At 39.6% G+C, this 22,660-nt stretch overlaps 2 protein-coding genes across 5 annotated transcripts; one reads left to right on the top strand and one right to left on the bottom strand.

Moving 5' to 3' along the window:
* Nucleotides 1-8,105, bottom strand: slc25a44a (solute carrier family 25 member 44a). Of its 4 annotated transcripts, XM_041997627.1 has the most exons (5): nucleotides 7,852-8,105; nucleotides 6,380-6,430; nucleotides 4,550-5,257; nucleotides 2,301-2,423; nucleotides 1-1,381 (listed from the first exon to the last, which is right to left on the bottom strand). In XM_041997627.1, exons 3-5 carry the CDS (start codon nucleotides 5,181-5,183, stop codon nucleotides 1,038-1,040), a joined length of 1,101 nt encoding a protein of 366 aa, XP_041853561.1. In that variant the 5' UTR covers nucleotides 5,184-5,257; nucleotides 6,380-6,430; nucleotides 7,852-8,105; the 3' UTR covers nucleotides 1-1,037. The 4 variants fall into 4 exon arrangements, with proteins under 4 accessions (XP_041853561.1, XP_041853560.1, XP_041853558.1 ...); XM_041997626.1 differs by lacking the exon at nucleotides 6,380-6,430 and having other exon boundaries at nucleotides 7,835-8,105; XM_041997624.1 differs by lacking the exon at nucleotides 6,380-6,430.
* Nucleotides 8,106-8,926: 821 nt separating this feature from the next.
* ireb2 (iron-responsive element binding protein 2) lies at nucleotides 8,927-22,258 on the top strand. Its single transcript, XM_041997771.1, has 22 exons — nucleotides 8,927-8,987; nucleotides 12,154-12,240; nucleotides 12,613-12,778; nucleotides 13,024-13,161; nucleotides 13,328-13,570; nucleotides 13,915-13,984; nucleotides 14,219-14,402; nucleotides 14,628-14,767; nucleotides 14,916-15,087; nucleotides 15,193-15,293; nucleotides 15,528-15,644; nucleotides 15,727-15,886; nucleotides 16,060-16,195; nucleotides 17,935-18,019; nucleotides 18,112-18,268; nucleotides 18,673-18,797; nucleotides 18,890-18,994; nucleotides 19,091-19,233; nucleotides 19,709-19,856; nucleotides 20,106-20,228; nucleotides 20,353-20,538; nucleotides 20,652-22,258. The coding sequence occupies exons 1-22, from the start codon at nucleotides 8,963-8,965 to the stop codon at nucleotides 20,796-20,798; spliced, it is 2,958 nt and encodes a 985-aa protein (XP_041853705.1). The 5' UTR covers nucleotides 8,927-8,962; the 3' UTR covers nucleotides 20,799-22,258.
* Nucleotides 22,259-22,660: the final 402 nt, after the last annotated feature.

Here is a 22,660-nt window from a genome sequence, read left to right as displayed (position 1 = left end):
GAGCTTCAGACGTCTTTATTACTTTTCAAATATCCACAGATTTTCTGTGTTAAAAACACTTTAACTACACTTTTTATTAACAAAGTATAACCTGTTGACAGGTTGTAAATTCAGGCATGTCTGAGCAAGACTTCCTCAATATACTCATTTTCAGAAATTAAAACAAAGTTTACAAGTCTCATTTGCATGAATGTTAAGTTCAATCTGAAGTGATGTTTACAAAATATGAATTAATTTTAAAAACCGTGTCATCAGAGTTGTTTTCTGCCAATACGGTGCCAAAAGGTGATTTTCATCAGCTTAAATTATTTTGAGCTGATATTAATACAAATAGCAGAGTAAAAACAAAAAACAATAGTTTAAACTGTAGACATACAGACTACAGTTGCTAGCTACAGTCTTTTTCCAAACAACTATCCTCATTAATTCCTAAAAAACATCACATGTTCCTTTATAAGTTCTCCCTCTTCTGTGATCTACCACAATTTTATTTACTAAATTCAATACACTCAGAGAGGAAAGAAGCAGGGACAGAAACATGATTGGCCCATACAGTAAATGAATGTGTAACATTCAAAGTTAAAAACTGACCTGACAAATACTGAACAAATCACAGGACACTGTAGGAAGGCATTACAGTGAATCACATCATTTGGACCAGGTATATCTTTTTTTGGCATTTATTTTGAGACCAAAATTTAAAACCCTTGAAGATAAACCAGTTGTTGTCATTCATACCTGAGCAGAGGAAACTACAGTTAAACCCTATGTACAAGCATCTCTTTTCACTAGAATGCACTTGGACATCAAAGCTCTATTTTAGGTACTTTTTGGACAAAAACAAGGCATTTGTGTCTCCAGAAACTTCCTGCATTTCCTTTTAATATCTATTCTGAGGAAGAAACTTATTGCCACATTTCACTAGGTCAAATTAAATGAAGGTAGCAAATTGGTTTTCATATCTTTCACATCTATTGTCACATTCCACAGTAACATCTTTGACAAACAGAAAATTGTCCAAAAGCTCCCAAGAGTACCTAAAGACGAACCTCTTCATGCCTTCGCCAAAGCAATGGAGACGTAAAAGGCATGTGGAAGCAGCTGCAGAGCAGAGCGACTATGAAGAGAGGCAGCAGATTTGGGTCAATGTTTGCTTGAAGCCGCCCTGCTCTCCGCCCCCTCTTGTCTTTCACCAGTGTCTGGACTCGATCAGCTCGGCACGCAGGCTCAGCCTCTTCAGGGTCTCGTATCCGACCACGATGAGCACAGATGTGGGCGTGGAGGATATGATGCGGGCCGACAGCCCCTTGGTCATCACCCAGACGCCCTCCTCTGCGAGAAGCTGCTTGAACGTTTCTATGACTGATGATCGTCCCTCCACCTTTAAGAGACAGGATAAAATTTATTGCATGTGATTAAATATTCTGTTGAGGACCCCAACCTTTGTATAAATCCCACAAATTGTCTGTTTCTTCTCTCTTTACGGATGATTAGATAACAACCTCTAGAAGACCTCTGAATAGACCTGACCTGTGTACAGGATTAAATCTTAAACGGTTTCCTGTTCTAACACACCAGACTAATTTGATTAATAAATAAATAAATCTCTCAAAGTAGCTGCAAAGGCTTATTTAAGTTGCTTGAATTTATTTAATCAGATGGCTATGAAATCTGGATTTTATTACAGCAAAGCAACAATCAGGATATCATTAGGTGATCGTAAGCTGTCACATGGTCTCGCTGAACTTCTTTTCAACCAGTTTCTGATGTGTTTAGCCTTCTAAGAAAAAAAGAAAAATGTGCAAGTAAAATTAATTTACACTTCCGAGCAAGTAAGGGTACAATTTGGTGCCAACTTCAGATTTTCTATTAAAAAGTAAACATTTTGCATAGATTTAATATTTTCATTAATGGGATATTTTAGTGGACTATATGGACTTAAGTCACCGTACACATATTGCCTTGTGCTCCTGTACTCATGTTTCATGTTCATGATAAATATGATGCGTTACGCAGTGATCTGCACCCAAACATAGATTATCTCACTCAGGTGTTGTGAGGACACTGTCACTTTAAACGTGATGCCTCTCAGTTGTTTACATCGTGGGCTGCGCCATGTTGTTTTAATGCTTTTTGGGAGGAATAATGAATGATGCCGGTTGCATTGTCAACATGAGATGTTGTCTCTTTGTTTATCGCAATTTCCACAATATTTACAAAGAATACAACAAATAGGAAACATTTAAATATTTTTATCTTAATTTAAGAACATAGCATCTATTCTTGCATCCAGTGCTTACCTGTACCCTTGCACGAACAACATCCATAGGGTTTGTGATGGTGGAGGCAGTTGCTGCTGCCATTGGTCCCGCCAAAGCCTGCAGAATGAGGTGGGGGCAGTGACTTGGTGCTAGCAGAGACAGCTGTTCTGGGAACACAACAGATATTAAAGAGCGTCAGTCAATAAGGTTTAATTTAAATAATAATATCACTGCCATTTACAGTTTTGATAGGCTTTAAAAAATTTTTTCCAACTTTACAACCTGGCATTAAAATTGATATTTGTTTTTTTGTTTTTTTTAAATCATGTAATTTACACAACATGTCGACAAATTTGAAGATGCTAAATATTTGTTGAAATAAGGAAAGACAATGTACAATTATCCACCTCAAAGGAAGTAATTTGTTAAACCACCTTTTACAGCTGCACATCTCTTAGGCTTTGTCTCTGAGCTTGGGACATCAAGCCACAGGGAATTTGACACATTCTTCGAAAGGAAAACTCCTTGGTAAATCATTACAGGTACATTGGATTGATGCCTGGACTTTGATTCAAAACATTTAAACTTCAGCAGTATGTTTAGAGTCATTTGGTCTTTTGGAAGGTGAGCCTCTGTTCCAGTCTCACATATCTGAAAGACTGAAGGTGCATTCACATCAGGATAGTCCGCTAGACTCGATACTATTGGGGACTCAGTTCAGTTGGGGGTAGGATTATCATGATAATAAAATTTCAAACTCAATACCGATACTAAGGATGGTCCTCGATACTCGATACCATTTCCGATACTATACTTCTTTTTAAAAAATCGAAGTCAGAACATCACAAAAACAAGACAGCCCAAACAACACAATAAAATATATTAATAAAAATAAGAAAAGACATTAACACTGTGAAATAAATTAATTATTTCAGCTCTATTGGCTCTTGGAAAGATACATTCTTCTCTTCTCTCTTCTTTTTCCTCACAATACTTGAAAACAGCTCAAGTAAAGAACAGAACAAACAAATTAGTTAAAATTATGATTTACTCTAAATTTTTTTGTCTACAGTCTACTTTAATAGACATTAATATCTGAGCGAGATCAAAAGGTTTGGGCATGAAGCAGAGGTGAACATCTCCTGCTCTGACAGCAGCTGGGAGTGTTGCTGCGAGGACTCGGGCTCTTCTGAGTGCTTCTGGACAGGGGAGGGGCCTGCGGCAGGACCCACTGCTCATTGAGAAGAGTGAATGATCCATGATTTCTGTCAATCTCCAAAAGTCTCCAATAACACAAAAAAAGTCTCTAGATTTGTTGCTAGTCTTTTTTTTTTTTTGGTAAAAGTTGCTAGGTTGGTCTGAAAACTTGCTCAATGCAGCAACAAATTCGCTAAGTTCGCAGTTGGCTGGTTCTTTCCGTGAACCAGCAGACACCAAAGTGGCATTTAAGTATCGATAACCATGCTAATTAATATCCTACTAAATACTATTTTTTTTTTAAAATATTGATTAGTATCTCAGAGTTGTTTTTTTTTTACGCTAGTCAGAAGTTTGCTTTCACACTGCACACCAAAAACCGAACGCAGACCTTTAAAATTATGCACTACCGTGATGACCTGAGGTGACGCTGCAAGAAAGATGACTGAAGACAACAAAGACATACTCATCTATTAGTTAATGCAGTACAGCTTCATTTCCACCAAAACATAGCGCTGCCTGCATCAGATCCAAGCAGTCTTGGGTTGACCATATTTCTATCAGAACTTTTCCCTCGTTCTTCCACATCTGACCACAAGCCATTTCTTCTGACTATCGTTCTACACGCATGCATGTTTGAGTTAAGTTAATCCACAATATCTTTCCTGCATTTGATTCACTTGAAACGAGCTGAGAACTACGTTTGTGGGCAGACCTGAATTTGCATCTTTGACCCAGACTTTCAGAGCAAACAAGCCAGGATTCGAATCAGGACTGGTGTGAATGCACCATTCTAGTGTATTTATGTCTGTATGCAGCTGCTTGTTTTTCTGGCCATTTTTTCGTTAACGCCGGCTCTGGACAGTTTTTCTTTTGGAATTTTAAAACAATATTATCTATTCTTCCACCTCATTTCCCATATTTAGACTATTATTGTGAAGGATGAAAAAAAAATTTTTAAAAAAAAGTTAAAACACACACAAAAACAGCAAAAAAATTACCAAGGGGTCAACACATTTACAGGCCACTGTATACATCTCTCATCATGCTACGATGCAAGGCCAACAAACAGGATTGATGTGTTGAGTTACCTGCATAAAAATGATAAAAAGGCCACCAGAGAGCACTGTTGGGGATGTACGTGAGTAGCGATGCTACGTAGCCTCTGTAAAATCCTTTAAAACCATCAGCTGCAAATATCTGCACTGTAATGTCCCGCGTTTGTCCAAACGTCGGTCTGCGCTTCGTTGTAGCGAGCATCATTTTGGGTTTCACCTTGAAGCGTGAGAGGTGTTCCCCTTGTCCTTGCATCATGAGGTGCTGGGACACGACATCAATGGGCACAGTGATGGTCTGAGCAACCAGGGACGCTGCCCCTCCAGCCACCACAGACTTCACTGTGTTACTAGGTGAGTACTGGGACACATACTTGCGGACCAGCTCATAGGTGGTGATGTACGCCTGACCTGAGACCAGGGTGAATGTGTTGAGCATGAAGCCTCTATAAAGGCCCCTCAGACCCTCCGTTCGCAGGATCTTGCAGAAAGCATCGAAGGTGCCAGAGTACAAGGCCTTCCCTTTCTGCACCTGAAGGCGGGTGCGGATGAGGCTAGCTGGATAGACCGTAGCCCTGGTGGTCAAAGTCATAAACACACCCAGGGAATAGAACTTCCTCTTGTCTAGATCCTCCCATTCAATAATCTGGATGGCTCCTTTCTGCTGCATGGTGCCGATCAGGGCAGTCCTGCAACCCTAAAGCTGCAGCTCTGCAGCCATCAGCACTGATACTGCCGTCATATCTGTAAGAACACAAAAGAAATCACTTTACAAACACAACAAACGGAAGAACCCGTGAGCCTCACACAAACACGCACACACACACATACCGTCATTTATCATTTGGACCCCACCTGACCATCAATTACATGCTGCTGAATAAAACAACTAATTAATTTGTCCTGTTTGAAACTTTTCTTGGCGTCTCCCTGTGGGGAATTATGACTGTGTGACCAATTACAAAAGCTCCAGTACCACTATGTCTCATAGCAGACAGACAAACGTTTCCACCACTGTTGCCTTGGAGAGTCAGCTCACTATTTATACATGTGTGAGTCTGTCTCACAATGCTGTTTCCCACACATATGAGCACAGCATAGGAACAGCAACAGATGAAGTAAAGGTCGTTTAGCCAGACAAGTTAAAAGTAGAGCTGGGGAGACACTTTAAAGCAGAATCAGATCACTCATCTACATTAAGAGTACATATGAAACTGCTGCAATGGTCTTCAAGTCATTTAAGCTCTCTAGTGTGCAGTATTGGCTGTCTTGACAGTTATGGATGGACGAATGTTCTTTTTAGGCTTTTTTTTATTTATTTATTATTCAAGACTATCCTGTTGCTGACATCAGCTGATCAGATAAGTGAATTACATGATTGTTCTGTGCCTACATCTTGTTTGCAGTTTTCCTCTGTCTAAACTTCCACACAGTATCTGTGCCTATTGTTAAATAGTCTTCCTAACCAAGACAAGAGTTAATTCTGCTCTCATTGCACTTTTTGCTCAAGCTTTATTCCTCTTTTCTGTACTAGGAATTTCACTATTACTCCATTTCACAATCAATGGTGATATTAAAAGCCACTATAAATTAGTCATAAAGATATCTCAATATCATCACTTTCCATAAAGGTTTATGTCCAAATCAGTGGATAAACGTGACTCACATAACCAAAACAAAGTTACACAACATCCACAACCACCATTTACATCCATGTTACCGTTTGTGTTGCTTTGTTTTCATTCAGTCCCAGTTACAGAAGAGGTGTGTTCAAGTGAGAAAGCATGGCAGAGAAAGAGTTTTGTATTCTAAACAAATGGATTAAGTGGTCCATGTGGGATTTCTATGGCTATAGAAAAAAATTACCAAGTTGTTATTGTGGAGGATGGCTCACCAGGATGTCAGAAAAAAAGTTGCCTTGAAAGGAAAGAAAGAAATACATTGAAAATGATTCCTCACCTCCAGGATAACAAGCAGCTCTGTAGCCCAAAGTAAAGTTAGATGCATAGTAACTGGATTAAATTATGGTAATGTTTAGCTACCACTGAAATGAAAAGTTATTGTGTCATTTGTAATACAGACGACTTGGGTTGGGACAATTTCAGCAGCATTAAATACAGATGAAAAAAACCTGAAAAAGTCTGAACTTTTTTCAAGGATAGTTTTCCCGTTTAAATATGAGACTTCCATGTGGTCTTTTCTTATCAGTGTGCAACTGGTTGTAATAAAAAAGATTTAATTTTAGATATATGGTCTTGTGTATGTTCACTTTTCCAGTATTAATTAAGTTTCAAACAGCAGATACTCTGCTAAATGCCAGCTGGAATTCAAAATATAGTTAGAGATTTCTAAATTTTCTACTCAGGGCCATGATTCAAAAACTTATTTATAATGTAGTTTACATCTAGGCAGAGGTCCTGTTGCCTTTTCCATCTGTTTTCTCTGAGAGAGTTAATATGTAGGATTTATTTATTCTTTACACAGGAGAGGTGGTTTAGTTGGAATGGGACTTACTGTTTATATTACTGTTTATATTGGGTTATCAGTGTTGTAATGTGGAGTAAATATGCTTGTAAGGAGTTACATGTGGCTGTGCAACTCTGGCACGTCTAACAGATGTGATGTTATGATGTGGGGTGATTTATCACACTAAAAGGATCGTTTCAATGCAGAAAGACCTCACTCTGTTGTTACTTTGTTTACTATTTACAGCTGTACATCATACTGTAGCTTGATCTTTGTATACTGTTGTAACATGGACCATTCCATCTCTAGCAATATTGTAATGAAGGCTGGTTTACTTAGCTGGAGTGTCCTCACTGCACATATATTTTATACTATTGTATACTACACATCAGCTATTCAATTAACTGCATGTCACAAGCTCTACCTTATATGCAAAACATAACCAAACTTCTGCCAAGAGGGGAAAAATTAATTTAACCATAGGCTGCATTAACACGGAACTTGATTACATCACATATTACACAAAGTGTGTAGCTCTGCTATGTGGCAGAGCAAAGAGGAAGTTTGACCGCAAATACTCGTTTTCTGAGGAGAAAAAGTAAAAATCAAACATCACATTAAACTCATCACAGAGTAATCGCGTGGAATTACGTGACACTTGCACCAATTAACCTCAAATATCTAGTTGTTGTCTTGCAGCTGCTAGTGGTGCAAGAGGAAACACGTGCAATGTCACAGTGTGTACTCGCACTGCGTTAGCTAGCTTACATGTGACATGTTGCTACTGGTATTTTTATTTATTTTTTAAGAGATACGTGTTTAACGTAAACACACAAACTGAAAGATTAAACGTACCGAGAAGTCATGCTCACCTCGGTGTCTACAGTCGTTAGAAAACAGAGCTGCTTTGGGCGGCCTGCTCTGTTACAAGGAGGGTCATGTCTTCCGTTCGTTACTGCTGCGAACAAACATAGTGAAAAGGTAAAAGGTCACAGGCTCAGTATTAGTAACACGGTTAAAAACTCTGCTATTTCCCCCTGTAAAAAGATTAAATAAACATGGCAACCACAGAAATTTCTCATTCGTGTAGGAATGTTTACATTACAGATCATTTGTTAAACTTAAGGATGATGATGCGTTCTATGTAAACGAAAAAGTAGGAATTGTAAAAAAAAACTCAAGCCATAAAATAACTAATATAATTTTAACTTGAATAAAAGTATTTTTTGCTGTTTTTAAAGAATATGTTTTGTATTAAAGTTTCTTTCCTTATTATTTTATTTATTTTAGAAACTACAGTTTATGTAAGAGGAACTTTTAAACAATAACAAGAGTAGTAAATATTCCGAGGTGCCCTGAATGCATCAGTCACGTGGTTGTGCAGGGGCGTGCAGTCACGTGGGACCTTTACAATAAGCTTTTAAAGACAGTGTCATAGTTTTATTAACTATTGAATGCGTGGGCCAATGAAGGTTCCTAGTGGCAGGTGGCCTTAATATCTTCTGTCTATTTTAATATAGCATGACTATAATGGATATTGATTTTAAGATTTTTAAGGAGGGTATTTAAAAAAAAATCTTATACTCATAAGCACCTTGTTCAAAAAATATTTTTAATTTAATCTCATTTGTTTTAGCCATGCTCTTTAAACTGCGACTTCTAAGCCCAGAGATTATGAATGGGAAAATTCATCAAGTGAAAACTCCAATGGTGTGGAAAATCCACTGGAAGTTAGTTTAGTTGTAGTTAAATGTGATAAACAGCATAAGAGTAAAATGGTTTCTGTGCAAGTGACATAATCTATTAAGCGTCCATTTGTGCATGTTCGTCATTTTAAAACTCTTTGTCGATTCAAAATGTTTTTACATTTGTTTTGTTACTAATGATGGGTGGGCGTGACCGTACAACTCTGTGCTCTGATTGGTCAGTTCCATGTTGCCTGTTCAGTTGTGGGAACGGGTCGTGTTGATTTCAGAAGTCATCATGGCGCTCGCTACCCCAATCAAAGGTAAAGGGATGTCTTAGGCCAATCTGTCATATATAGCTGTCGTCCGGTACACCTTTTAAGCTGAGCGACAAAAGAATCGGTTTTAAATGGGACTCTAGCTTTGAAATAGGCTGTCGTTTATTTAAAGTTAATGTTACGTGAGGTTACCGGCCTCGCTCTGACATAAAAGCTAACATTAGCTAGCTTGATACTGCTTACCTTACAACTTAGCAATAGCAATTAAATTGATCCCAATACCTCAAACCATTGTTTTCTTTGGTTGAGTCATAATGTCACAAACTCAACATTGCGTTATTAAGCTTGTGTTTTATGTGAACTACCACGTTGCCCCTTATCTCTTAAAGACATTCAGCCGGTAGCACGATAAGTTACCGCAAGTGTGCTTCATGATAAGAACCTGTTCTTTGCTAGCTTGAAGCTTCGCTCGCTTTGCACTCTTTTGCTCACCTTGCTATCAAGACACAAGCCAGGACGACTTAATGTTAAGTGTTTGTAGACCTCGTTGTAATACTTTTATATGTAATAGTTATATTATCACAAGGATTAACTTCGATCATGTAAGAACTGCAGAAAGTGGCCTTTGAGACCACAATGACGCCGGAAAAAAGAAGAAAAAAATCGTCAAAATAGTAGTTGTGTTTCGAGCTAGGTTTGTAACCGTCTTTTAGCTATTTAGCAACGACTTAAGGTTTTAGAAGAAAAGCCCGTGTTATATTTTGTCTAGCCTATTTTCCTCCCTGGTTGCTTTGCATAGAATATTGAAAACGCAGTTCTAAAGAAGATGTCGACATAGCTGCTGAGTCTGACAAAAAAAAAAAAAAAAAAAAAAAAAATAGTGCGACAGGAAAACTGGGTCCTAACTTATGCTGCGATACAGAGTAACTTATTTGTTGCTGTCTGCTTGCATCTCATGAAATCTGTGACCAAAAGGAAACTAATTGTAGCTAGGAAAATTACGGAAATGTAGCCTCTATTTTTAATTTAAAACCTGCTCATTTGCTTTGGAAAACACCGTCTTTCTGTCAAGATTTATTAAACAACAGCTTTATGTGAGCTTGAGTTTATTGAGGTAAATTATATTATTTTGCTCATTTGTCTCCAGGTGCAATGATAATAACCTTGCTGTAGTTTTACACTATTATTTATTGTGTCACAAGGAAGTAGATGGGAAACCCTGTTTGTGTCTTTCCTATCATCTTGTAATCAACTTTGTTGGAAATTTGCTGAACCAGTTTTATGTTGTGTGTGAGGGCATGCCTACATTTAATTTTCAGTTAAGTTTGGGGAGCCTTAATTTCAATGTGTGTATGTTGGCAGTGTTTTATATGTAAATATTAAAGCTTTATGGCCCGTTGAGAGACTTAGAACTGATCTGTCAAAAGGCTACAGTGATTGCTCCTATACACACACACACAGAGACATATATATATATATATATATATATATATATATATCTACAACAGGATTTTTATCAACTTTTTGTCCAAATCTACAGTACCGTACAATAGCCTTGAGCAACACTGCGTTTCTTTATACTGTATATAGCCAGGAAAATGTGAAGTGCAGAGATTAGTTGAATCATGTGCAAACAAAGATAGACAATTAAATTGAGACTAAAGGTCAGTGCTTGGTATGACTATTATTCAACAAGGTTCAAACCCTAAGTAGGCCTTAGATGAATTCTTAATGTATTCTTCAGGAATAGCTTTTCAGTCTTTCTTAAAGGAGATTTAAACCTCTTATTTGCATTTTGGCTGCCTTTTCTTATAGTTCATATCAAGGTGAGACCATACTGTTAAATGCATCTCTAAGTCATTTCTTAAGCACATAGCTTAAAGATGCATTTCACAGACAAACTGATAAAATAAGCTTACTCTTTGTCCTGAGGGCTGCTCTGGAGAGCCTGGAGCACATTTGCAGAAATGAATACTGCATAAGTTGATAAACATAAACAATTTTTCAGCCTCTACCCAACAAAGCGATGAAACTACTTGATGTTTTCAGTCAGCTTCTTCTGGGTTAGGCAATAGCCATTTACAACAAGAGTGTATCGGACGTAATAGGACATATTTATGATTTCTCATTTAAAAAAAAAAAAACAAAGTCCAAACTCCTCTAGCCTTTTAATTTTCCTCTTGCATTGAAAAAGTATATTTAATTACATTTTTTTTGCATGTCCCATTTTTGACTAATAGCCTTTGGGAATCACCTTGTTGGTGCAAAAATGCAATGTTATGTCAGTCAAGGTGTGTTATTTTGTCTTTTCTTTTTCTTTTCGGAAATGCAACAAAAGAACTGGAGTAATATACGTGTCTTCGTGTCTGTTTGTTAGTTAAAAGTGCTTAAAGATATTTTTAAGCTTCTTGGGTATGTTATCCATGTGTATATGATTTTCATTCATCACTTGAATAAGGTTCATTTTTTTATGCTTGAATGATTCATTAGTCTGCTAACTTAAGCTTAACAAACACATTTGTCAAAAAATAGTCAAGGACTGGACTGAAAATGAGCAACAAAGCAGTCAATGTCAAAAGAAAGAAACTGGCAAAAACCTTCAGAAAGTCACAAGAAATTTTGTCGGAGATCATTTTAGAACATTACAAGAAAGTCTGGCTGATTAAACGTAGATAAAACATGAATGGTGGCTTTAGACGCCTGCACAATACTGTACCTCCTGTGGAGTTATCACTGTCAGGAAATACCAATCTGATCCACTTAGAGGGGGGAGCTTTTTGTTTATTAGGGCTTTAACAAAACTCTTTTGAATTTTAGTGTATACACAGTCAGCCTTTGGTTACTTGAACTTAATTGAAGACCACAAAAGATGAGAAATTAAAGTTATTTTTATTTTTTTTCTTTGTCTGCATTACACAGCATTATTGTTATTATACAAAATTGCATTCAGGGGACTGTTCAGCTTGAATTGTGGACTGCATAGCCACATTTGACTGTTCTAAACTAGTTAGGAGGCTCCTATTGCTTAAATGTTCATGAGTACTTGTACCAAAAAGTACTAATACATTTTTTATGACTTTCATAAAAAGCACAAGACATGCTGAGGCTCATGAAAACACTTTTTTTAACAACTGGAACTTTCCTGGACTTACAATGCGCAGACTGGAACCAGAGCTGTGTTTTGATATAAATGTTTATATCTCCTCTGCAGAGCACCCATACAGCCATCTAATAGACACGCTGGAAGATGGCAGGATCAAGTTCTATAATCCACAGAAATTAAATGATCCAAGATATGGTGAGTTCAGGTCCTCTCTCTGGAGACTCCTGTAAGATATTGTGTTTTTAATAAGAATGTTCACAATGTTGTGTTTTGGCGTCACTTTATATGTTTGGGTTTCATGCCGGTGTGTCCCAGGATGACTGTTAAGGCATGTTTGCATGTGAACGGTCTTACAGAACATTTGTAAATGCACCTGGAGGTGGGAGTTGTTGTTGTTGTTTTTTTTAATATATATATATTTCAAAACCTACAATGATTTGCCTCCTGTTATTTTAAGCAAACCTTAAATTTAGATTTCACCAAGCAACAGTGATGTCATGTATACAGCAAGCTGTTACCCTTTACAGGAAAATAAGTCATCCCTTTTTGTTTGTTTGTGCCATTTAGACAAACTACCTCTATCCATCCGTGTCCTGCTGGAGGCAGCAATTCGCAACTGTGATGGCTTTTACACAAAAGAAGAAGACGTGCAGAATATTTTGGACTGGCAGCAGCAACAGAATAAAGCCGAGGTGCCGTTCTCTCCGGCACGAGTCCTCCTTCAGGACTTCACGTGAGTTCACACAGTTTCATGTTAACAACAGTCCTCGATGCTGTAAGATGGCAGGTTTAAGTAGAGAAATAAAGGAGATCCCACATATCAGATAAGCTAACCAGGGGTTGTTATGGGCTTTGTTTGTGATAACCCGTTTAGTCATTTTGAGGGTATGTAAATAATAAGCAGCTTTAGATTCTTCTTCTTCTTTTCTTTAAACCCTTTAAGGAAAGCTTATTTTTTATCCTCGTTTGTTTTGACAGCGGTATTCCTGCCATGGTGGATCTGGCAGCCATGAGAGATGCTGTGGCCAAACATGGTTTGGATCCTGGTCTGGTCAACCCTAAATGTCCCACAGACCTGATCGTAGATCACTCACTACAGGTTGATTTTAGCAAATGGTGAGTTTGTTTTAGCATCCTTTATTTTGTATTTTGTAATCAGCAAAAGAAATCTAAGAGGGAAAATAATTTTATAATCAAGCCATATTTTGGATATTATTACTAAACTAAGGGTGCTGCCTGATTCCTTAAGTATTGTTTTCAATAATTTTTTATAATGTTTTAGTGCCATACAAAATGCTCCTAACCCCGGAGGAGGGGAGGGTTCAAACCACAGCCAGGCTCCATCTAGGTCGATACCTAGCAGGCCTCCCTCTAGAGGGGGCTCACAGTGTGGAGGTCAGCGGGGCTCCTGCAGTAAAGCTGCCTGCAGTGACCCCCCAGCTTCACCGGGTCGACCTCCAGCTTCCATCCAGCAGATTGAGAACACGCCTCTGCTTTGCCCCTTCCACCTGAAGCCTGTATCTGAGTAAGTCACCCAGGATGATGATGATAATTCAGTTTTCAAAAACAATCCCTCAGATATATACCTGTGAAGAGTAAGTGAGCAGTTCTGCATTTATCTCATGATGATTTTCATTCATTTGCTCCAAGTCTGCAAAATTTAACATTGCATTTTGGATAAATGTGCAGAAATCATGCAGCTTTTTAAACTGTCCCAATGTGGTATGTTATTTTTGGATGAGTCAAATTGTTCATCCGATTGTTTTACCACTTTAAGAAAAAGGCAGATTCAGGTCAAACGAGAAGAGTTGTCATTGCGTAACTCGGCTTTCTCTTAGGAAGTTCACTTTGGGTTTGTTTGCTCTGCAGAACTGAGACAGCCGTGAAGAACCAGGAAATGGAACTGATTAGAAACAAAGAAAGGCTTCAGTTCCTTAAGGTACCAAAAAGACTCTTTGTCTTTTTATATCCCTCATGTTATATGAATCCAGATGAAAGTCTTAAGATTCATCAATAGGTTATTGAGTGCAGTGTTTAGATCATCAGAAATAATAGCAGAGTTATGGCTCTGTTTGGTTCAAATACTCAAAAAGCTGAAAAGTCTGGGAACTTTTGTTTGCTCCTTGGACGAGACAGTTAAATGTTAACGGTTTTTATTCTGTTTACCAAACAGTGGTGTTCGAAAACTTTTAAGAATGTGAACGTGGTTCCTCCGGACGTTGGTGCTGTCCACCAGGTGAATTTGGAGTATCTGTCCAGGGTGGTGCAGGTCAGCGATGGCTTGATCTACCCCGATAGCGTTGTGGGAACTGACTCTCACACCACCATGATCAACGGCCTGGGCATCCTCGGCTGGGGTAAAGCCTTCACAGACTAAGATTTCTCAGCAGTTGTTGATATTCCTTTCACAGACTTGGTCAACCAGTCAAGTTTATAAATATCTGACTCCATGTTGGAGCAAACAAAGGGAATCAAATAAAGGTCTTTCAAAACCTTTAAATAAAGTCTGAAAGAGATTACTACACAGAGTTTAATCTTGTTGCTATTTAAATAATTTTTTAATCAGTCTTGGTCTTTGACAGGTGTTGGTGGAATTGAGTCTGAGGCTGTGATGCTGGGCCAGCCAGTCGCTCTGACCCTTCCTCAGGTGGTGGGCTGTAAGCTAGTGGGCTGCATTAACCCCCTAAGTACATCTATAGATGTAGTCCTTGGCATCACAAAGGTAATTCTTCCTTGATTTTTGTTTCTTTACACACCCAAGTAACGTGTTTGGATTCTTCATTAATGCAGGAGTCAAAACTGAAACTTTAAGATGTAGTAAATACAAACAAATACAACTTATTCATGTGTACGTTTCATGGATTTTCCAGCATTTGCGGCAAGCTGGAATCGCTGGGAGGTTTGTTGAGTTTTTTGGACCCGGTGTTTCCCAGCTATCAGCTCCTGATAGAACCACCATTGCCAACATGTGCCCAGAATACAACGCCACTGTCAGCTTCTTCCCCGTTGACCAGGTTACGCTCAAGCACTTTAAAAAGACTCGTGAGTTATCCTTGCACTTTACTTCAGCACACTAGAGCTGCAAAAGTTTCAAGGTTTCTCCACAGAAGGAATTTTTCTGTAACGTCTCATCATTCACCCTCCCAGATTTTACCCAGGAGAAACTTGAATTGTTGGAGTCTTACATGAAGGCTGTCAGACTTTTCCGAAGTTATGAAGATTCATCGGAGGACCTCCAGTACTCCGAGGTAATTTCACAGCTGTTTCCAAGCTTTTCCAAGAGGGTGGGTTTTTTCTTTGATTTTAAAATGCATTTGATTATCATGTTCCTGTAATTCCCAGTTAATCTGAAGTGTTTTGTAAATCCAGAGAAGTACGTAGTCATGACAGTCTGACCTGCTCCATAGTGGCTTTGAAGAGAGCACAAGTGCAGTGTTACTTTGCACGATCAGCCAAAAGTAAAGCTGGTTATGTGTGCATAGGTGATTGAAATCAACCTGAGCTCCATGGTGCCCTATGTGAGTGGACCGAAAAGGCCTCAGGACAGAGTGGCAGTCAGCAGCATGAAAGAAGACTTCCAGAGGTGTCTGGATGAGAAGGTAACAGATAATACACACTAAAACTAAGATATTAGTCTTTTAAAAAAAAGCAGGTAAAAACCTTTTCATTGTTCTGCTTCAGGTGAGTTTTAAAGGCTTCCACATCTCTAAGGAGAAGCAGGGGACTCGGATTCCTTTCCTGCATTGCGGTCAGGAGTACCAGCTGGCGCACGGCTCAGTGGTCATCGCTGCTGTTATCAGCTGCACCAACAACTGCAACCCATCCGTCATGCTGACTGCAGGTGAGTAAAAATACCAAATTCAGTTCAGTTTTTACTAAACTCCTCTCAGAACACTTTCCCTTGAGCATAAATCCCCAACAACTCAGTTTCAGTTTAAACATTGTAAACTTTTACTGGTGCATCTCCCTATTTGGCCTCCGTGCACATTTTTATGACACCTTTTTGATTGACAGGCCTTCTGGCCAAAAAGGCCGTGGAGCTGGGGCTTTTCGTCAAGCCTTACATTCGGACCAGCCTGGCTCCTGGAAGTGGCATGGTCACCCACTACCTCAACACCAGTGGAGTCCTGCCTTACTTCAACCAGCTGGGGTAAGCTTGTGTGCACAACAACAAACACTCACAAAAGCAGCCAAGATAAACGGGCATTTGCAACTCTTTTTGAGTGCATCTCGCACTTAAAATGTTTTAAAACCTTAAACCTTAAAACCTTTTGTTATATTGTATTTAGTCTTGAAGAAAACTATTTGTCTAAAAGTGTCCTGCGTTTATGTGTGAAGAAGTTTTTGAAAAAGGAAGTAATAACATTCTTTAACTTAATACAACTTAACTACAACTTAAAATGAACTTAAACCAATTGCATTAAGGAAATACTTTTAGACATTTTGATTTATATTAAAATTTGACCTCACCACACTTGTCATTTACATGTAACAAATCTTAAAACTTTTAGAAAAATGAACTAGCAGGACTGGCAAAGTCCAAATGAACTCAGTTACAAAAAAAAAAAGAAAAAACATTGCAAAGCTTACTAAAAGTGATTTAAGATCATGGCATTATTACCCTTTTGCAAATTATTGGCGAAAACGGAACAAAAAACAAAAAAAACAATGTTAGTAATTAAGCCTTGTCAATAAAATTCACACTGTAAACAGACCGATCACTCACCCCTATTATTTGCTGAATTAGTGAGAAGGATGAGTCTGTTTATCTATTCTTGGAGTGATTGATGACAAACTCACAGATCATCCTCCACTTGTAAACAAGCTCTTATTTATTTTTCATTGCCATCAAAGGCTCAGAGAGGTAAACAGTAGGAAGAGGAAGCAGTATTTGTATGGCCTCAGCAGTGAGTTCGAGACCCTTGTGTGAGAGGAGGGCTAACAGTTTTCATGATTAACCTGCTAAAAATCAGACTTTCACTGACCGGATAAACTCACTCTTCTGCCTGACCTATGAGGTGATTTGCTGTCACTTGTTGAAGTGGACAGATTTAACAATATATCCATTGTGTTGCTAGCTACATGCTAATCCGCTGCTGGAGCTGTGCGGTAGGTGAGTCCTGCACAGAGTAAGTGATAAGTGAAAGATTTGTCAATTGTCTCCATCATATCACTTTTTAATTGGTCCAAAGCTAATATAAGAGGATGTTATTGGCTCAATATCTTTGTTTAATTTCCATACTGGTCGTAATGGGTAGTTATTCATTTGGTCAGAGATAAGCAAGATGTGATCATAAAGAGATGGACATGGTCAGCCACAACACTCAGGTAGGCTGTGGTGTTTAAATGATCCTCAGTTGATATTAAGGTGCACAAAGTGTGCCAAGAAAATATCCCCACACCATTAACCCACCACCACCAGCCTGAACCGTTGACCCAAGGCAGGATGGATCCATGCTTTCCTGTTGTCTCCACCAAATTCTGAACCTACTATCTGAATGTTCCAGCTGAAACGGAGACTCGTCAGACCAAACGACATTTCCAGTCTTCTGTTCTCCTATTTTGGTGATTCTTTGTGCCTCACTTTCCTGTCTATGAGACACTGTTGTTTAGCGATTCTTTCTGACCAGCCACATCATCGTGACCTTTGGCTGACTTAAACCAAAAAAAAAATCTCAACATCCGTTTTGTTGTAGAACCTGCAAGGAAAGAGAAAGACAAAGGGAAACTTAGCGTTACTGTACAGTTTATTGGGATTATGGCATCAGTTGACAACAATTTTCACGGTCTATCCCTCAATAGAAGTAAAACCTGATGGTTGTTTGTCCCATTAAATGCAAGTTTAAGTGTTTTCTCTGACACAACGCTTCCATGTCCGTTATATGACAGGTTTGAGGTAATCGGTTATGGCTGTGCCACCTGTGTCGGAAACACGGCACCGCTACCGGAAGCCGTTGTGGGTGCAGTCAAACAGGTAAAGTTTTCATTACGCTTTTGTGAGTTTTCTCTGCAATGAAAAGGTGTATTTTATAGCCATTTAGATGCTGATGAACCTTCTCATTTCAGGGGGATCTCGTGGCCTGTGGAGTGTTATCTGGCAACAGGCACTTTGAAGGCTGTCTGTGTGACTGCGTGCGTGCCAACTACCTGGCCTCCCCTCCACTGGTGGTGGCGTACGCTATCGCGGGCACTGTGGGAATCGACTTTGAGAAAGAGCCTTTAGGTGAGGAAGGCTCCGTCAGCAGCTCTCTTAAGCTGGTTTTCTTAAAGCTGAAGATCATCAGGGGATTTTGGGGAATTTGGCAGATTAGAGGGTGAGCTTGAAGTGATGCAGTGTCTTGTGCAGGCAGGTATCCACAGAGAAGTGAAGAAAAGGGCTGTTTTTGTTTCTGAAGATAATATGTTGCATAAACATGGGATAAACCATATAACAGTTCTCCAGGTTCTTTGTTTGTATACAACTTCTGTAATGGGTTTCTTTCCACTTGTGTTTCTGGTAAAGGTCTTAGATTGTTTTGATCTGCACATCCACAGTCCCAATTTCCATGAATTTGAAACAAAGGGGCTGCTTTCATATGATATCCCCTTTTTCTGCTACTAAAATTGTGTTTCATGTTGTTTTAACAGGTTTGACCTCAGATGGGAAGGAGGTGTATCTCCGTGATATTTGGCCGTCCAGAGAGGAAGTCCAACAGACTGAAGAAGACACGGTCATCTCCTCCATCTTTAGGGATCTCAGGGGAAGGATGGAGGTTAGGAGAGGAACGAGAGCATGGAAGGCTTCTTTGTTATACAGACATGAAATGTGTGATTCAAAAAGCCTCTCTGCTGTCCACTTTTCCAGAAAGGGAACACATTTTGGAACAATATCGAATGTCCAGACGCTGTCGTTTTCCCATGGGATCACAAGTCCACGTATATCCGTTCACCCCCGTTCTTTAGCAAACTGGTAAATTCTTTGATATTCAGATTCCACATTCTGTGGCTGATGGGATGATTTCATACACTGAACCAACATGGCACCTCTTCCTCCTCCTTGCTCCAGAGTAAAGACGTGCCTCCTCCTCAATCGATAGAAAACGCTCATGCCTTACTCTTCCTCGGAGACAAAGTGACCACGGACCACATCTCGCCAGCAGGAAGCATTGCCCGGGTCAGCGCTGCCGCTAAGTATCTGCAGAGTAAACGGTTAGTTTCAAGCTGTAAATCAGTCTTTTTAAACATCTGGAGCTCTTATTGCCTCTTTTTCTTTCAAATGAACAGATTTCATCATATGTATGAAACGTGTGTGAATAATTTCACAGGAGAAGTCATGATGGAATATTAGTCCAGCACTTATTTTACCAGATGTTGTGCATTGTGTGCATGAACTCAGAAACTTGCTGCTTCAGAAATGTAAGCTGGATGAATCCTTACTCCATCTTCTTCTCCTTGTCAGGTCATTAAATCTGGGGAGGTGTGTTTCAAAGTCAAAAACACATTTAGTTAAACACAAACAGTATCAATATTACAAAGTTTTTGATAAACAAACTAAAGCAAGTCCTGCAGTGTGAAAAGCACCACATTCCAAAGATGAAGCTGTTTTCTGTTCCTGTTGAACCCTGATTGTTTATCACAACATGATTTTTAATAAATTAGCATTTAACTGAATATTATCTCTTAGACTGACGCCACGGGAGTTTAACTCGTACGGCGCTCGTAGAGGGAATGACGCGGTGATGACCAGAGGCACGTTTGCCAGCATCAAGCTCCAAAACCGGTTCATCGGCAAACCAGGCCCAAAGACTTTGCACATTCCTTCAGGCCAGACAGTGAGTAGAAATCTCACCAGACTCCAGAGAGCTTTTAGCTTTCGCTTGCAAATAAGCTGTTTGTCAACCTCTAATCTGATCTTGTTCGGCTGGTAAAATAGTTCTGCACAAGCAGGTAGTCACACCGGTGATTCTTGAGCTGCAGCATGCGCGCGTGTGTGTGTGACATTGCTGGCTGCTGCAGGATCAGGCCAGATTGAATAGTCTGTTGTCTGTGTTGCCTGACCTGCTGTTTTCTTGTCTGGCCAGCTGGACGTCTTTGAGGCAGCCGATCGCTATCAGAGAGACGGAACTCCCCTCATCATCCTGGCAGGGAAAGACTACGGCTCTGGGAACTCAAGGGACTGGGTCGCCAAAGGACCATACCTGCTGGTAAACGGCACATTCAGTGGCCTCTGGTTCAGTTTTAATTTTCATTAATGAGGCACATTTTAGTCCAGAGGATTCAGTTCTAGTTTGACCACATTATGGATGTTTAACCTTTTGGTGGTTGCAGGGAGTTCGCGCTGTCATCGCTGAGAGCTTCGAGAAGCTACACAAGAGCCAGCTGGTGGGAATGGGTATCATGCCGCTCCAGTTTCTGTCTGGCCAAAACGCAGACTCCCTGGGGCTGAATGGGAAGGAGAGGTTCAGCATCAACCTGCCAGACAGCCTGAGTCCCAGGCAGCAGCTGACTGTCAAGGTAAGCAGCAGCTCTGAGCCGACAGACCGCCATTTGGTTGATGTCTGTGAAACATCTGAAGCAAATAATACATCTGTCATCAACTGACTCACTTTGTTTCTGTCCTCCTGCAGACCAGCAAAGAAACGTCCTTCGTCGTCACCGCACTGTTAGACACTGAGATGGACGTTATCCTTTTCCAACAGGGAGGGCTTCTTAGATACGTCGGTCGGACTTTGCTCAAAACCAGCCTGCAGCCTGGACTGAACCTGGCTGAATAATCTCCATGTCCAGAAACAGCAGCCACCTCCATATAAAGTCCTCAACACAAAGAAGGAGAACAAAAAAGGCTCATGGAAACGACTCAGAGGCTGGTGTTTGGTCTGTTTTGCGTCCACAGACTTTTCAAGCATCTGTTTTGAGACTTGTAAACAAGCTGCGTCTTAGTTACTACATCATCAGCAGCGTTTCACCTCAGTTAAACGACGGCATTCGCTCAGCATGAAGACTGTGTCCCAAACAACCTCTGGATGTTGATCTGGAGTGTGTGTTTGTATGTCATTGTTAAACTGAAAGGATTTTTTTTTTTGTCTTTCATCGTGGAGTCACGCCCTCTGCTGTCATTTAAAAACAAATAGTCCTGCTCAGAAAGGCAGAGGTGGTGCTAGGTACGATGGCATGAATTCATCATTTGCAAGGTGTAGTAAAACCAGCTGACCCCCATCCTCAAGTCAGATCTACTTGAAGAAATCTGCAGAATTGAAATGTTTCCAGTATTTTTTTTTTTTTTTTTTGCTTTTTCGGGGCAAATTAAGTTAATATTTCTTCAATCAGACGTTTCACAGAAAGTATAAACGCCTCCTGATACAATCACTTCTCACTGTGGAAGAATGTGATATTCATCTTTTTTTATGTAACCGGTATTTATAAGCTTCCCTTCTAAACACGACTCCTACTCCGGCTCACATTATAGGTCGGTTACAGCAGCTCTCCAGTGATACCAGGCTGCTTCTCCACTCCCGGTGCTAAGCTGAACGGCTGCTGACAGAAGTTTCTGTTTGCTGTGCACATTCAGTTGTATTTCCCAAAGTGTCACAGTGTACATTTAACAATCTTGCTTCAACGGCATTGACTGATTTGGCATGAAGTGATAAAAATGTCATTGTAGAGCTTTTCTTTTTAAATGAATGACTGATTATCAGTGCTTTATCATCACCACCTCTGGCCTGTAATCCATCACAGGTAACATGTGACATCAGTCTTTATTTCTGTTGGCTCTGTTTATTTTTATCTTGCTAAATAACAGGACGTCCTCTGCACCAGTGTGTTATTTGTTGAAACCATTTACAGCCTGAAGCAGTTTGTTATGTTTTGTCCAACTGCCAAAATGAAGTGAAGCGAGTGGCTTTTACTTCCTTTGTTTTCTTTTTGGTGCCTCATGGTGAAAAATCTCCTGGTTTCAGCTCAGCTTCATATCACAGGATGTGTAAAGTATGTACTCTTTGACAACGTCCAGCCAGCCTGCCTTTACAGTTTGCCTTCTTAGGTTGAGCAGGTTGTTTTAGTTCGTCAGTGATGGCAGGGTGAAATGTGGGCTGAAGTAAGTGACTGCTCCACAGCTGCTGCTTCCACTGTCCCACACCGGGGATGGAAGGCTTGCAAACCCAGTGAGCCACATGAGAGGAGTTTGTATCACTGAATTATGTACATAGTTTTTAATAAATTGCAAAGCAAAGCTGTAGTGGTCTGTCAGGAGTTTTTATTTATTTATTTTGGTTTGTCTGTCTTGTTCTGGTCCTGTACCATACTCCTTACCAGGTGGTGGCGGTAACGCACACCTATACGTTGTTTGCCAACCACCAATAAACAGAAGAGTCGTCTGAACATTTTTATGGATCAAACAGGTTTGCCAAGCAGAGCTTTGTAATGAAGTCACTGAAGACATCGTCTTACTTGTCTTATATACATGCAGTTGTGACGGTTTTGCTTAATATTCCACTGTTTAAATGTCTTAAAAATGATAAATATGAACACGTTACACCATTTTATTAATTTAATATAAACTGCCAAAATGTAGAAGTTGTGAAGAAAACTATGTCCACCCTCACTGCTTCCATAAAAATGAGTTTATCTTCTCACCCTA

The sequence above is a fragment of the Melanotaenia boesemani genome, chromosome 10, assembly GCF_017639745.1.
Source record: "Melanotaenia boesemani isolate fMelBoe1 chromosome 10, fMelBoe1.pri, whole genome shotgun sequence".
In the NCBI taxonomy this organism is placed as follows: domain Eukaryota; kingdom Metazoa; phylum Chordata; class Actinopteri; order Atheriniformes; family Melanotaeniidae; genus Melanotaenia; species Melanotaenia boesemani.
This window is presented reverse-complemented; position numbering and strand designations above follow the sequence as displayed.

Excerpts from the sequence above, each read along its gene's own strand:
- slc25a44a (XM_041997626.1), bottom strand. The coding sequence starts at position 5,183 with ATGCAGCAGAAAGGAGCCATCCAGATTATTGAATGGGAGGATCTAGAC. Across the intron at positions 2,424-4,549 it reads TTTTTATCATTTTTATGCAG|CTGTCTCTGCTAGCACCAAG; the intron begins GTAACTCAACAC and ends TTCCCAGAACAG. Across the intron at positions 1,382-2,300 it reads TTGTTCGTGCAAGGGTACAG|GTGGAGGGACGATCATCAGT; the intron begins GTAAGCACTGGA and ends TGTCTCTTAAAG.
- ireb2 (XM_041997771.1), top strand. The coding sequence starts at position 8,963 with ATGGCGCTCGCTACCCCAATCAAAG. Across the intron at positions 19,234-19,708 it reads AAGTATCTGCAGAGTAAACG|ACTGACGCCACGGGAGTTTA; the intron begins GTTAGTTTCAAG and ends ATTATCTCTTAG. Across the intron at positions 20,229-20,352 it reads CCAAAGGACCATACCTGCTG|GGAGTTCGCGCTGTCATCGC; the intron begins GTAAACGGCACA and ends TGGTGGTTGCAG.